The sequence below is a fragment of the Polypterus senegalus genome, chromosome 7 (assembly GCF_016835505.1).
Source record: "Polypterus senegalus isolate Bchr_013 chromosome 7, ASM1683550v1, whole genome shotgun sequence".
Classification (NCBI taxonomy): Eukaryota; Metazoa; Chordata; class Cladistia; order Polypteriformes; family Polypteridae; genus Polypterus; species Polypterus senegalus.
Window position 1 is genome coordinate 27,791,475 of NC_053160.1, and position 17,538 is coordinate 27,809,012.

Genomic DNA, 17,538 nt, shown 5'->3' on the forward strand with positions numbered 1-17,538 from the left:
TCCCTGTTGCCAAGTAATGTTGAACCAAGTCGTCACTACGGTGTTCCCAAAATCGCACTTTGCTGATAAACTGAGCGCACTGAGTTTGCACGGCGCTTTGGTGACTTTGAAGAACAAAAAAAGTCCGTCTACATGCGGCTCGAACCTTGTGCATGTTTGGTAGCACATATCTGTGTGAGAAGCTCTTCTCAGTGATAAAGACTAACAAAACAGCACACAGGAGTCGCCTCACTGATGAGCACCTGCAATCCATCCTGAGAATCTCCACAACACAGAACCTCACACCAAACAGAAATGAACTTGTTGCCAAAAAAAGATGCCAGGCGTCCAGCTCTAAAATGACATATGAGCAAAGACAACTGAATGATTTGATTTGTTATTGCTGAAAGGAACACATTTTATTTATATTTCCAGGTTTTGTTATGCAGCATGTTCATATTTGAATTTGTATAATTTTGACAGGATATATTTTTATGGAGAGCAAAATATTATAAGTTGTTTAAGGTTTGAGTTGATTTATTCACGAATAATATTCCTGTCTGTTTTTACCATTCCTACCAAAGATATTTCTGTCGACTAAATAAAAATTCCTTCTACTGTATTTAAAATTTAAATAGAACTTGAACAAATACGATAGTTCATAATATCCACGCAGACTTGCATGTAGGAGCGGGAGTTATCCGTTTTAACAAGCAGCGTATTGCACTGATACGAAATAGCTGTGTGTGTATATATGTGTGTGTATGTGTGTATGTATATGTATATATGTAGATATATATGTATGTATATGTGTGTGTGTGTATATATATGTGTATATGTATAGATATGTATATATATGTTTATGTGTGTGTGTGTGTGTGTGTAAATATATATGACAGCAACACTCATCACTCACAACAGTAACAAAACAATTACATTGACAATCATGTTACGTTATTTTCAAAATGTTTCCTTTTCTTTTTCATTGCTTCTTTAACACACTACTTCTCCGCTCTTGCCTTGGTATTTTGCTAGTATATGTATATACAGTGATTCCTCGCTATATCGCGCTTCGACTTTCGTGGCTTCACTCCATCGCGGATTTTAAATGTAAGCATATCTAAATATATATCAAGGATTTTTCGCTGGTTCGCGGATTTCTGCGGACAATGGTCTTTCAATTTATGTTACATGCTTCCTCAGTTTGTTTGCTCAGTTGATTTCATACAAGGGACGCTATTGGCGCATGGGTGAAAAGCTACCCAATCAGAGCACGTATTACATATTAAATAAAACTTCTCAATGATATACGATATGCTTCCCGCGTGCTGCTTCGCACACTTAAAAGCTCCAACAGCCCGTATTGATTTTTCATTGTTTGCTTTTCTTTGTCCCTCTCACTCTCTTGAGAAATACAGCCAGATACTTATCCATCATGTAATACCATCAGGGAGGCATATGATTGGCCCCATTATCTGCTCCTGACGGAGGGGGTGTGAGCAGAGGAGGTGTTTGCACAGTGGCTGTTTTCTTAGAAGATACGAATGCGCCTGTAAAAAATGCTGAAAGCCTACCTTCACATTGATCCCTTCATTGGTAATCAAATAATGCTAATCAAATTCTTGATGACAGCAACATTCAAAATGGTCACAAGACTATTACATTGACAATCATGTTACGTTATTTTTAAAATGTTTCCTTTTCTTAGCACAAGCACAGCTGAGACGCTTCGATGCATGTACTCCATAATATGTTAAAAAAAATAACGCATTTAATCACACTTTGCATTCCAAGCAAAGGTAACTTTTGTCAATGCATGATTTCCTGGTACATCGATTACATTGATGCACACATCAGAGCTACAAAAATGTAAGAGTCGGAAGAAAGCGCGTTTCTACGACTTATCGGAGGGAAATTTCATTTCAAAAGACTTCCCTATGGAAGCCTTGATAAAAGAGTGGTTTTGTGCACACTGTCCAAATACGAACCTGATTGAAAGAAATAATAATAATGAAATCCTTGATGACAGCAACAGTCATCATTGTCACAAAACTATTACATTGACAATCATGTTACGTTATTTTTAAAATGTTTCCTTTTCTTAGCACAAGCACAGCTGAGAAGCTTCGATGCATGTACTCCATAACGCGTTAAAAAAAAACGCATTTAATCACACTTTGCATTCCAAGCAAAGGGTCATTTTTGTCCACGCATGATTTCCTGGTACATCGATTACATTGATGCACACATCAGAGCTACAACAATGTAAGAGTCGGAAGAAAGCGCGTTGCTAGCACTGATCGAAGGCAAATTTCATTTCAAAAGACTACCCGACGAAAGCTTTGATAAAAGCGTGGTTTGGTGCAAACTGTGCAAAAATGAGTTTGCATACCACCGAGGCACTTCAACCTTACGGTTCCATCTAAATGCAAAACATGTTTACAGCGAGCACAGAAACTGTGTATACTGTTACAACTAGCAGTACGGGTTCGAGTACTAATAAAAGGTGTCAGCAGCCCAAACCTCATGAAATGACTGGCTTCAGGACCAAAATTATTAAGTCAACATAGGTCAAACTTACAAATTCTCTCGCAAAATACATTGCTTTGGACTGTAGACCACTAACAGTGGTGGAAGATAGGGGGTTATAAAATGTGCTACAGTTAGCGTATTTCAAGTAAAATTCAACAACTTTATGACATTGAAAAGCAAGCAAAATTAGATGCATTACAGAAAGTGGACTTTGTGGCTCTTACTGGGGATCATTGGAATTCCGTGACCGTTAGTAATTCTAATTACAAAATGTTCAATGATCACACTGTTTTAGCCTTATGTACAAAATAATTTTGGCTAAGGTTACTCACAATTTAAAGGTGAGGCTGGTCAAATTACCTTTTATGTTTCTGCCTTATTTTTTAAGAAGAAAAACTGCACTTTAATGTTGAAATTTTTGTTATTATTATTTAAAGACAATACCATTCTGAAAATGTACTTAAAGTACTTAAAATACCACTTTTTTTTAAAGTCTGCCCAATTTTAGCCAGGGATCATATTTTTGTTTCTGTTTTGAAATGAAATGCAGTTTAAATGCATTTTTTTTTTCAGAAGTTAAAACAGCTTGAGTTTACAATATTCCTGTCCGTGTCTATTATTTGATTCTGTCGCCCACTAAAACCCTTTTAAATTAAAAAACAACATTTGCGATTTGGGGCAAATTTTCATGTGTGCTTACATTCGATTAATGAAGATTAATTAATTACACAGCCTCTAATTAATTAGATAAATTTTTTTAATCGAGTCCCACCCCTAATATATATACAGTATATATATGTAGATATGTATATATATGTATATATATGTAGATATATATATGCATATATATGTGTGTGTGTCTTTGTGTATATATATGTATATATATATATAATATATATATGTATGTGTGTGTATATATATATATATATATATGTGTGTGTGTGTGTATATATATATATATATATATATATATATATATATATTGTCACGCTTGGGTCACAGATTTGCACAGAGACACAGAAGGTCGTAGAAAAAAAAGAAGGATTTTTATTCAGACACCGCAAACACATGAGCTTAAAGGTGCTCCATGACAAGTCAGATATGACAGTTCCGCTAGGAGCAGAGAGAGATAAAAGCAAACAATCAATTCCAAAACTGACAGGCGCGCAAGGCTTATAAGTTGGTGGAGTACCGCGCGAGGCTTGTATTACGCGTTATAGTGCAAGGATAAGGAGCAATGTGAGGGTAGTCAGTGTTTCAGGGTTTGTGGTTTTCCCAGGGGCGTTTGTCTCTATTTGGGGTGCGATCAGCCCTCCAGCTCACAATATATATATATATATTGTCACGCACGCGCGAGTAGGAGGCCGCGGATTGATTCGATAGCACCTCGGAAACCACTCGCCGCCAGGGAATGGTGGGGTATTAACTTTCTCCCTCTGCTTCCTCATAGAAAGAAAGACCTTCCTGCACCATAGGCCTGGATTGACCGCAGTGCGATACTTCCGCCCTTCCTCCGCCATCTTGCCCTGACGTCATCCTTCCCATCCTCCCTTGCGGTCCTTCCCGACATTCCTCCACTTCCGGCTCCTCCCCAATAAAATGGCCGCGCGCCAGGAGCCGGCGTCGCGCATTATGAACTGTTTTGTTTGTAATTTTGACCAGTTTTTTTGATTGTGTTTACAATATACGGGGCCGGAAAACCCCAACCCTTGCTACTGTCTCCTCGGTCCTTTACAATATATATATATATATATATACACTGCTCACAAAAATTAAAGGAACACTTTTTTTATTGGGCCTGGCATGAAATCAATTAAACCTGTCTGATAATTTTTTGGTTGGTTAAGCAGCTGAGGTCATTGTTAATCACTTTCAGCTGTATTGGTGATCATGGACTTAACGACAGGTGCACTAAAGTGGCAACAATTAGAAAACCCTCAAAACAGGACTGGTTTAAATGTGGAGGTCATTTCAAGTTTCTCCCTCTTGATCTTTTTTGGCTGGTTTTCCACTCGTGCTAGTTTTGGCTTGAGTAATCATTTCTACTGGCAGTATGAGTCGATTCCTTAACCCTACAGAAGTTGCACAGGTTGTCCAACTTCTCCAGGATGGCACATCCACACGTGCTGCAACAAAAAGGTTTAATGTGTCTCCCAGCACATTCTCCAGAACATGGAGGAGATTTCAGGAGACTGGCTGTTATTCTCAGAGAGCTGGACAGGGCCGTAGAAGGTCCTCAACCCATCAGCAGGACCGATACCTGCTCTTTTGTGCAAGGCGGAACAGGCTGCCACATCTTCATTTCACTCTGATTTTAGGGTGTCTACACAATTGAGCCCTCTGTAGGCAGAAAACTTTTATTTCCATTAAAAGACTTGGCATCCTTTTGTTCCTAAGACATTGCCCTGTCGTTATTTGTATAGATATCCAACTTCATATTGAGATCTGATGTATCTAATGTGTTTCTTTAAAGTGTTCCTTAAATTTTTGTGAGCAGTATATATATATATATATATATATATATATATATATATACTAATAAAAGGCAAAGCCCTCACTCACTCACTCACTCACTGACTCATCACTAATTCTCCAACTTCCGTGTAGGTAGAAGGCTGAAATTTGGCAGGCTCATTCCTTACAGCTTACTTACAAAAGTTGGGCAGGTTTCATTTCGAAATTCTACGCCTAATGGTCATAACTGGAAGGTATTTTTCTCCATTAACTGTAATGGAGTTGAGCTGGAAAGGCGTGGGGGGAGTTTAGTGTGACATCATCACGCCTCCCGTAATCCGTGAACTGACTGTCAGCAGTGCGTAGAAAACCAGGAAGACCTCCAAAAGCGCTTAAGAAAACATGCATTATATAATTGAGAAGGCAGCGAAACAATAAGAAGCGGCGAGTGACATATACTACCATATTCATGAGTGCTGCTACCTCGGAAAGAAAGCAAGGTGTAAACCTAAACTTTAAATTAAGTTCATAGACAGGCTACGCTGGCGTTTCACATGCCCACAGGTAATGGGGATACAAGTTTAATGAGGGCGCGGGATATAAAGAGTTTTGATCACTTTGTAACTAAGTTAAAATTGTAGGTGAAGGGGTGTGCTTATGCAAATTCGAGACTGTGTTTGTGGGGATTGACAGTTAAGGCGGGTGGGGGAGTCACGTCATCATCTCCCCTCCCACCTCATTTCGCTCTGAGCTGAGCTCCGCAGCTAACGCCGTCTTCCGAAGCAACTTCGTCACACTGCCACCAAATACTCACAGAAAAATCCACAAGTTAATACACACGCTGTCTCTAGAGTTTCAACACACTGAATCCTCCAGGCACTACTTACAAAAGGTCACATTGACAATCGTGTTACGCTATTTTTAAAATCTTTCCTTTTCTTAGCACAAGCACAGCTGAGAAGCTTGATGCATGTGCTCCATAAGCGTTAAAAATAATGCATTTAATCACACTTTGCATTACAAGCAAAGGGAGCTTTTGTCAATGCATGATTTCCTGGTACACCGATTACATTGATCAAGCGCATCCCGATTCATTTTACCCTCGCACCACCTTAGTTTGAGAAGAAGTATGAAAAATATGAGGTTAACACAGAAAAACAGATCACCAATTCAAGCTTTATGAATAATCGATTAAGCCATCAATAATTGTTTTGGTAAAGCCATCCTCCTTCCATTTTATAATTTTTCCGCCACTAGCCATGATTAAATGAGCGGTAAAAAGTAAGAGCGAGGTGACTTATTTAGGCAGGAATATATATGATAGCAACACTCATGACAATGTCAATCATGTTACGTTATTATTCAAATGTTTCCTTTTCTTTTCATTACTTCTTTAACACACTACTTCTCGCTGCGTAGGGGTATTTTGCTATATATATAATATATGAATTACCTCCAAAGGCTGAGACTTTTGATATCATGAGCGTGTGTACAAAAGGGGTCTCCTGCCCAGCAAAAGTCGAGCAGCCAGCGTGCATAGCTGTGCCGGCCTTTGAGGCGCTGACTGCGCTTCTGCCTTAAGTCAAAGTGAGCACTTTTAATTTTTTTCATCCTCCCCCTGCGCTATAGCCCAGACAAGTGCAAACACGGGACCCCTTTTCTACACCACGGCAAAATAATATTAAGGCGATTCACACTTTCTTTTGCACGATACGATTATGAGGTCCTCAGCTCGGATTATGAACACACGCACACGTGGAGGACTGACAGTGCCATCACAGCCGATTAATGGCCGGGGCGTCTCACCAGTCTACACAAGACCCACCGCGACTGTCCCCAAAAGGCGATCATAACGTCAGCGAACACATCTCTCTATACTATATAGGCAACTTTCCTTTCTTTACACCTTTTTTCCTTTTATCCCAAACCAAAGCCTTTCTCTCTTAACACTGCAGAGGACACAAAATAATTTTCTTTAATTGCGGTAAGGCACATTACCAGAGGCACAAATTTGAGCGTTCACATAGAAAATGTAATTTCTATACCACAGCCGTCGTGTAGCGCCTTTCAAAAGGGATCTACTACCGAGAGATGATCCATATACATTTTAGCTGCTGTTAGTTACTTACCTGTTGTGTTACACAGTCTTTAAAATGTAGTTTACCATAACCACTCCAGTAGTGCTCAATGTACCTGTACTTCTTAAAACGTTAATGTTTTACTGTTTAATAACTTATAGACTATATTTCATTATTTTTCCCTTGCACTCAGTGACCAAAGCTATACACACACATATAGACACATACAAACATACACACAAGTATATGTATGTGTATATATATGTATGTATGTATATATATATATATATCTATATATATATATATATATATATATATATATACACACACACACATACATACATACATACACACATATATATAATTTGTGTGTGTAGATATGTATGTAGATATGAAGATGTGTATCTATACTAATAAAAGGCAAAGCCCTCACTCACTCATCACTAATTCTCCAACTTCCCGTGTGGGTGGAAGGCTGAATTTTGGCAGGTTCATTCCTTACAGCTTCCTTACAAAAGTTGGGCAGGTTTTATATCGAAATTCTACGCGTAATGGTCATAACTGGAAGCAGTTTTCTCCATTTACTGTAATGGAGATGAGCTTCAACGCCGGGGGGAGTTTCGTGTGACATCATCACGCCTCTCATGTAATCACGCAGTACATAGAAAACCAGGAAGACCTCAAAAAAGCGCTCAAGAAAACATGCATTATATAATTGAGAAGGCAGCGAAACAATAAGAAGCGAGCGAGTGACATATACAACCATATTCATGAGTTCTGCTACTTCGGAAACAAAGCACGATGTAAACCTACACTTTAAATTAAGTTCATAGACAGGCTGCGCTGGCGTTTGTAATTTAGTGCCTGCCCATATAAGGCCGTCCGTCAGCGGCAATCCAATAGCAAACTGCCACGGGTAAATATTCACTGGTGAAGGACTGTGCTTATGGAGAGGAAGATGAGATGGTCAGGGTGGTGTTTGACACAAACTCAGCGAAACTGCGAGAGAAAGTTTTAAGTGCCAGGACTAAGGTAACATTAAATAAAGCTATGGACATAGCACGAGATGGCACCAGCACAGCTGGGAACCTTCGATGCAAGTACACCGAGTGGCTCACGTGAACTGGCGCGAGTGCACAGATAAAAGCAACAGTTCCAAAGAGCTGAACAAAACCGAATTACACAATTGAAAAGGCAGCAAAAATATGAAGCGTCTCATACATACAAGCATATTCATAAATCCAACTGCTGGAAACAAAGCACACGGTGGAAAAAGTCAATGTCCGCTAAAGGAAGACAGTGTAAAAAACCGTGCATGCAGTGTGTCAGGTCTCAGATAAAGAAGAAGACGAGCTGTTTATTGATGCAGTAAGAAGCGAATCGATGAATGAAACCTGTCATCTTTACAGCGATTGACAAATACGAAATGTAACTTGAACACAACACATCCTACAAATACGAACCTGATTGAAAGAAATAATGATAATCAAATCCTTGATGACAGCAACACTCAGTAAAACTCACAAAACAAATACTGTATATTGACAGTCATGTTACGTTATTTTTTAAATGTTCCCTTTTCTTTTTCTACCTTTTTTAACACACTACTTCTCCTGCGATCGGCGGGTATATATATATATGTATATATATATCCCGCTCTACATACTCGAATAATGGATACTTTATTCGCCATCAATGATTGTTTTGGTAAAGCCATACTCAGTGTATTCATTAGATGAACGGTAAAAAAGTAAGAGCGAGGGAGGATGACTCATTGAGGCATGCAGGCTGTAGTCTTGCGTCAACTCTATCTGAATTGCGATCACATTTGAAAAAATATATCTTTTCAAGTTCTATTTAGTCCATATGTGTCAAACTCAAGGGCAGGGCCACATCCGCCCGGCGTAATTATATCCGGCCGCGAGATCATTTTATATACTGTATTATTGTTATTAATGGCCCGGGTATATGAAGCGCTGGTAACACAATAAACTACAAATCCCATAATGCAGCGCTTCAGCTGCCTTGCCGAACACTTACCGCTTACTACAGTTATTGCGCACTGAGTTTGCACGGTGCTTTGGTGACTTTGAAGAACAAACAAAGTCCGTCTACATGCGGCTCGAACCTTGTGCATGTTTGGTAGCACATATCTGTGTGAGAAGCTCTTCTCAGTGATAAAGACTAACAAAACAGCACACAGGAGTCGCCTCACTGATGAGCACCTGCAATCCATCCTGAGAATCTCCACAACACAGAACCTCACACCAAACAGAAACGAACTTGTGGCCACAAAAAGATGCCAGGCGTCCAGCTCTAAAATGACATATGAGCAAAGACAACTGAATGATTTGATTTGTTATTGCACGTAAGAGCGGAGTCAACCGTTTTAACAAACAGCGTATTGCACTGATCTGAAATAGCTGTGTATGTATATATATATATATATATATATATGTATTTGTGTGTATATATGTGTGTGTATGTATGTATATGTGTGTATATATGTGTGTGTATATATGTAGATATATATGTATGTATATGTGTGTGTGTGTAAATATATATATATATATATATATATATATATATATATATATATATATATATATATGACAACAACACTCATCACTCACAACAGTGACAAAACAATTACATTGACAATCAGGTTACGTTATTTTCAAAATGTTTCCTTTTCTTTTCATTGCTTCTTTAACACACTACTTCTCCGCTGCGAAGCGCGGGTATTTTGCTAGTGTGTATATATATGTATGTATGTATGTATGTATGTATGTGTGTGTGTGAGTATATATATATGACAGCAGCAATCCAAGCTGTGAGAAAACAGTAAAAAGGAGGCGTGTCAGATGTCGTGGTACATTTTCTGATGCAGCTACGAAAACAACCGTGGCGCTGCAACCAAATACACAAAACAATTACTTTGACAATCATGTTACATTATTTTTAAAATGTTTCCTTTTCTTTTCATAACTTCTTTAACACACTACTTCTCCGCTGCCAAGCGGGTATTTGATATATATATATATATATATATATATAGATATAGATATAGATATAGATATAGATATAGATAGATATATATATATAGATATAGATATAGATAGATAGATATGAGAACAAAACTCATATCAGTGACAAAACAATTACATTAACAATCATGTTACGTTATTTTTAAAATTTTTCCTTTTCTTTTTCGTACCTTCTTTAAAACACTACTTCTCCGCTGCGAATTGCGGGTATTCTGCTAGTATATATATATATACCAGCAACACTCATGACAATGACAACACAATTACATTGTCAATCATGTTACGTTATTATTAAAATGTTTCCTTTTCTTTTTCATTACTTCTTTAACACAATACTTCGCATGCGAAGTCGCGGGTATTTTGCTATATATATATATATATATATATATATAATATACACCCTTTGGGGTGTGAGCAACTATTGCTGGGGCTGCCAGAATCCATCGAGGAAGAAAAATGAAAAACATTATTTGTACAAGATCTTAATTTATCTATCCATTCCTAAATAATTAAATGGCCAGGCTATTTCGTGTCAGTGCAATACGCTGCGTGTTAAAACGGATGACTTCCGCTCTTGCATGCAAGTCTGCGTGGGTATTATGAACTATTGTATCTGTTCAAGTTCTATTTAAATTTTAAATATAAGTAATTTTTATTTAGTTGACAGAAATATCTTTGGTAGGAATGTAAGTTAAATGTACTCATCATTGCATACATTTTTCTTCACCATAGAAATTTAAAGACTAAATTCGACTTGCATTCCTACCAAAGATATTTCTGTTGACTAAATAGAGCCTACTTATATCCAAATAGAACTTGAAAATATGTATTTTTTCGAATCTGATTGCACATTTTAGATCGACTTGACTGCGCACTATATCGATCCCGCGTGGTATTGTGCTGTTGCTTCGCTCTTACTTTTTACTGTTCATTAAATCCTGGCTAGTCGCGAAAACATTAGAAAATGGAAGGAGAATTACACTGAGTATGGCTTTACCAAAACAATCATTGATGGCGAATAAAGTATCCATTATTCATAAAGCTTCAATTGGTGATCTGTCTTTCTGCGTAAACCTCATACTTCTCAAACCAAGGGGGTGCGAGGGTAAAATGAATCGGGTAGCGCTGATATATATATATATATGTGTGTGTTTGTGTGTGTGTGTGTGTATATATATATATATATATATATATATATATATATATTCATTGATTCGTTTCTTACTTCATCAATAAACAGCTCGTCTTCCTCTTTATCTGAGACGTGACACACTGCATACACCGTTTTTTTTTACACTGTCTCCCTTTAGCCGGACATTGACTTGTTTCACTGTGTGCTTTGTTTCCGCAGCAGCTGCACTTATGAATATGCTTGTATGCGTCACTCGCTTCATATTTTTTTGCTACTTTCTCAATTGTGTAATGCGGTTTTTGTTCAGAGCTCTTTGGAGCTGTTGCTTTTTGTCTGCGTACTGCATCAGTTAATGTGAGCCGCTCGGTGTACATGCATCGAAGGTTCTCAGTTGTGCTTGTGCCATCTTGTGCAATGTCCAAGGCGTTATTTAATGTTGGCTAAGACCCGGCACTTGAAAGTTTCTGTCGCACTGAGGGATAGAATAATGTTTGGCACAAACTCAGCAAAAGTGTGAGAGAAACTTTTAAGTGCCGGGTCTGAGGTATCATTAAATAAAGCCGTGGACATCGCAAGAACGCACGAGATAGCACAAGCATAGCTGAGAACCTTCGATGCATGTACTCCGAGCGGCTCACGTGAACTGACTTTGCAGGACTGGGATAGGTAAACCTGTGCATGCAGTGTGTGATGTCTCAGATAAAGAGGAAGACAAACTTTTTATTGATGCAGTAAGAAAGGAACAACTCTCTGAATCTGAACAAGCCTTTGTAGACATATCAATAGGAAAGCAAGGTGTAAAGCTTAAGTTTAAATTAAGTTCATAGAAACCTTGCCGCTAAATATTCGCAGGCAATGATTGATTTGATTTGATTCACGTGTACCGATTTGGGTAGTAAACATTTTGATGAATGAAACCTATTATCTTTACAACGGTTGACAAACACGGAATATAACTTGAACACAACACATCCTCCAATTACGAACCTTATTGAAAGAAATAATGATAATCAAATCCTTGATGACAACAACACTCATAACAGTGAGAAAACAATTACATTGACAATCATGTTACATTATTTTAAAATGTTTCTTTTTCTTTTTCTTAACTTCTTTAACACACTACTTCTCTGCTGCGAAGCACAGCTATTTTGCTAGTATGTAATATATGTGTATTTGTAAAATATTATTATATATGTATATGTGTGTATATATGCTGTATACTGTATATGTATGTATTTGTATACCTTTGTGTGTATATATATTTTTTTTAATAGTAGAAATTGCTTATTTTGAGAATTTATTTGCATTTTTTCCTTTTGACTAAATTGATTTTTATATGGCATATTTTTATTTACTCTTAATTGTTCCTTTTATAATTTCAATCTGCTATACAATGGTTTTAGTGTACCTTTACTTCTTATGTGCACATGCTCTTTAGCACAAACATGGGAGGAAGATAATAACAATTAAGCAGTAAGTCTTAACAGTTAGGCACATGGATACAACCTTTTATGTATTGTCTGTTGTGGATGCTAAAATAATAAGTAATAGCATTTAAAAATATTTATTCTCCCCAGCTTGGATCCTGATCAGAAAGAACATTTAATTGAAGTTATTGAAAAACTGTTAAAGGATAAAAGCACCGTAAGTACATTAGGGTTATATGTCCTTTTTGTTTCATCTTTTTTTTTTGTGTACGCTTTGTGATTTTTTTTTTTTTTTTTAGTAAATATAATCTGTTTCAATTCCTGATTGTTTTTATTGAATTCTCAGTTACTTCACTTTCATAACATGTAAGAAACACATTATTTTGAACTCTTCATTGTTCCCTGCAAGTTATTCTTATTCATTTCCAAGTATGTGGCAGTAATAGCAGCAGTTTGACACATGGGGGTGTCATTTTCTCACGTGTTAGTTTTGTAGATAACTAATTTTTATTTTGAATAGCTTTATTTATTTCTTCCATATGCAGAAGTTAACTTAAACTTGCTTTATTACTGACAAGCTTTATTTTTATTTTCTTTGTTATAATTCTTAGTAGTTTAACTCTTCAGGCAATATAGTTCACTTTGAAGTGTTTATTTAATTAAATGTTATTTTTCAGTAGAATTTTTATTTAAAGGTAATATTTTAGTTAAAAATTATATTGCAGTAGTTTGTGTTTTGATGGAGATTTGTCTTTATTGATTTCACACCTAAAACCTTTTTTCATACCGTTATAAAACAGTATATAGGTCCCTATTTGTATGCAGGAAAGAAAATTATCAGGCATTGCCATTAATGAACTCCTATGTTTTCCCATAATCAGGTGTTACTAACTGGAATAATGTAAAAGTTATAGTTGAAGTACATATCCTTTTAACTATGTAAACATAATTGACATGCATTTAAATATTTGCATTTTTATAAGGGAAAATGGTAAATAAAGGCCAAAGGCATTATGAATAAATGGTGGTATGAAGTGTAATTTATAAAGTAATAGTAATATTTCTCTGGTTGCTTGGTTATAAGTGCCGGGAGGTTAAGCAGAGTTACACGTAATTTGTGCAGTACTGAAATTTCTATCGAAATCAGTAGCTATTTAATTAATGTCCTTTTTCACTGTAACTAAAATAAGATGGTATCATTGTGCTAACCTCTAGAAAGTTTCCCTTTTATCGCTGACAGGCTGAAAACAAGCCCTTGGTGGTGTTTTTGTAAACCTTGTTCATTTAACAAGAGCTGACAGCGAAAAGCCAAGCTAACTTGACAGCACGGAGAAGGTTTAATACGTTCCTTCCTCTATTTAATTTAGACCTGGTGACAGAGTAATTTTCACTGCAGAATGGTGATTTAAAAAAAAAGAAAACAATTTAAGTTGAGTGTAAATCCTGAAGAAAAAAACTTGAAAATCCATATATCTTAATATCTGCAGAACTGAACCGAAATATTTAAATTTAGTTAAAACTTGCCAAGTTGCCAAACATTTCAGTCTTTGTCAAACTAATTATCAATTTTGACATTGTAAATTTCAATATTTGGAAAGCAGAAACTAATGTAACTAAACATATAACATTTTGATGGTAATTTTTGTTTTATTTTTATTATGAGTTTTATTTATCTTTAAACTTTGAAAATATCTTCTATATAGTATACATTACTTACAATATTGTAGAAATACCTTTTAATGAGATAGTGGAGAGAATTTAAGGTTTATATCATGCCAAAAAAAACAATCCTCAAGTTAACTACTAACATTTTCTATGAACATTTTACTTTTCATCAAATAAGTTATTCTCATCAGGTGCTTTATTTCATTGTAATCTATAAAATGTGATATGGCAGCAGTAAAGCTAACAATGAAGATGTTTTTAAAAACTGCATATCAGTACGTGGAACTTAAATTGTTTCAGCCACGAACTCTGTGTGACATTGTATGCGACTTTAAATTTATAAAAGATTTGTGTATACTGCAGCAGATGGTCAGTAATAAAGGTGAACAGTCTAGCAGCTGTTATTTATTTTTTGTCTTATGTCTCTATTACCTGGGTTTGAAGTTTATTTTGCTTTAACACAGAACCATTCCTAAATATTGTTAATGTAGGGTAAAAAACAACAGGTATTATTTTGATATCAAATGTGTGTTTTTTTTCAAAATGTTCCCTTTGTCACTAAGCATAATTAATCTTGCATTTGTTCTGGGATATTAATTTATGTAACATTCGTGTTGTATATGCATATCATAAATATAGTTTTCTCTTTTGTTGGCTGCAGTTTGTTAGGAGTGGACAATATAACCAAAAATCATGGTATAATTAAAAAATCTGATAGTTTTGGTAGTTACCTGTGTAATTATATTTGTATATACATTTTAGACTGAAACATGTTTTTAACACTAGAACTGCAACACATTTTTTCAGTACTATTAGGGCTGAGACTACACCATGTGGCATCTAAATCCTAATGTTCTCACTAATGGCCAATCATCTTGGCATACTGATACCGCCTCAATATGACTTTTCCCACAAAAACTATAGGTGGCTTAATACAGCTTGAGTTAATGTGAAATAAATAATTTCTTTGCACATCCTTTATGCCTATATTTTTACAATAAATGTCAGCATATGTTTTTTAAACAAATGCTCTATATATTGACTTATGTTCTGTATCCTTGCTAAATCTTTCTACTTTCTCTTTAAAGGAAAAGGACAAGTGTTAGCAATGTTACAGAGTGCAAAAAATAAGACATTTATGAAATAACACAATCATAACTGTGAAAGAATGAAGCTAAAATATTTGAGTAGGCAGGAAGAAGTTTCTTTAGTAGATGGAAAAAAATAACCTTTTTGAAAGAACAATTGTAAGTAAACTTGTTTTAAGTTCTCTTACTTGGTTTTGATAGGAATAAGTTTTCACCTGGTGGTGGTTTTGGAACTGGAAAAACTATACTGTGAGCGCATTGCAGCTGTGAGTCAAGATGGTGCAAGGAGTATTTCTTTTTATTGTGAGTAGCTGCAACTTTCTCATTGGTTCAGCTATACAACTGTATATTGCTGAATGGTGAATGGTTTATGACCGTCCACATAAAAGATTTAACATTTCCTAACTTACTGTATGGATTTGTCCACATTAGGCATATAGTCAAGTTGTACTGCTAGTTTTCCTTTTGAAAAAGTATTTGCTGGGTTCTAAATAGTCATTAATTTATCACTTTAGATTTATGAATAATAAAGAATTTGAAATTGAAATCAACCTTATCCTATCATAGGATTGTTATTTTATCTGATATCATTATATGAGTTCAATTTAGATTTCCAAACCCAGTGCTGGCATAATTTTAAGTTATCTTTGTTTGCCATTTATCTTCTGCAAATGATAGATTTAAGCTTATGAATGAGGACAGGAAAGAGAAAAATCTGCAGATTAGTTTTTGAGCAACCTTGAAAAAAGAAAAAAAAAAAACTGTACATAATAGTTTGAGCTTTGTGTTTAAACTGAACTTTCTCTTCAATTGAACCTGATTAATATAATTCAGTAAATGATCTTATTTTAATAAAGTTTACACAATTATATTCTTAATCATTCTGTACTTTTATTTTCTTTGATTACATTATCTTGAGAATAATCAGAGTTTAAAATTTAGTTTATATCATCTTTCAGAGTCTTCTTTTAACCCAAGGCATGGGTGCATTTGTATCTATATAAATTCTGAAGAAGTGCATTTTGTTTATTCCAATACAAATAAAATGCAATCCTTGGAAAGTTTCCACAGCGGGTACAGTTTGTTGTTTTCAGCCCCACTTTCCTAATCTAGGATTAAATAAATTTTGTAATTGATAGATCATTAGAGTTTAATACATTTCAGATCTGTTAAGAATAGTCAGAAGTTCAACAACATTTAAATGGTTTCTTTTCTGGTATCCAGTACCCCTGTTCTTTTCTTTTTTGCTTTATAGGTAGATCTTTCATATTTTTCTCACTGTTCTCCTCCTAGCTGCCATTGTAGCTTCACGCTGTGATACTTAAACATAAAAGCATCCTAAGACCCTGTTTTTAATATCAGTATTCTAATTTTAAACAGTTATAATCTTGTATAATAGACAGTATTAACAAAAATGGATCATTTTATTATCAGATAAGTTTTAGCTTTTAAACACCATTAAAACATATACTGTACTGATAATCGTGCAGCAGAATGAATCAAAGTATTGATTAAAAATGTTAAGAGATGCAGTGGATCTGTATTACTGAAGTTATTGAAAACTCTCTAATTGAGTTTTTGAGTTTTATATGCTAGTACAGAAATACAGACCTTTAACAAGATTTGAGATTGTATTCCAAGACTTGCAGAAAAAAAAAAATCTTTCTTGATTATGCATTATACGTGTCCAGAACTGCCTTTCAGTAGGTTCTTGCCGTGGATAAAAAGTAACTTCCATTTTTTCTTACAAACTCAGTTTTGTGCACATTTCTTTGCTTTAAACTCACACAGTAATTTTCAATTTCCAACATTTTTTGTAACTCATTTTTGCTATTGAAAGTCTTAAGTTGCAGAATGCAACTAACAGTTCACTTACTGTTAGGATGTTAGAGTATCCCACATATGGTTATTTATATGTTCCCGGATCTCTGACTTCCTGAGGAGAAGTTGTCAGATAATGCAGCTGGGTAGACATTCAAATTCAAAAAATCTATGCTTAGGTTTTTTCCCAGGATGTTTTCAGCCTCCAATTTTTTTTCTGTCTTTAAATGATGGGTGCCTTTCTTTTTTGGTCATTTGGTTGTTAAAAAGCTTATAATATGCTGATGAAACCACTCTGGTTTTCGTAATCCT

At 35.5% G+C, this 17,538-nt stretch overlaps 1 protein-coding gene across 1 annotated transcript in view; it reads left to right on the forward strand.

The window, feature by feature from the left end:
* Positions 1-17,538, forward strand: part of ap3b1a (adaptor related protein complex 3 subunit beta 1a) — a 344,324-nt gene that overhangs the window by 74,052 nt on the left and 252,734 nt on the right. Inside the window, exon 6 of the mRNA XM_039758392.1 lies at positions 12,803-12,869. Within this exon, the coding sequence (XP_039614326.1) occupies positions 12,803-12,869 (67 nt within the window). The remainder of the gene's footprint in view (positions 1-12,802; positions 12,870-17,538) is intronic.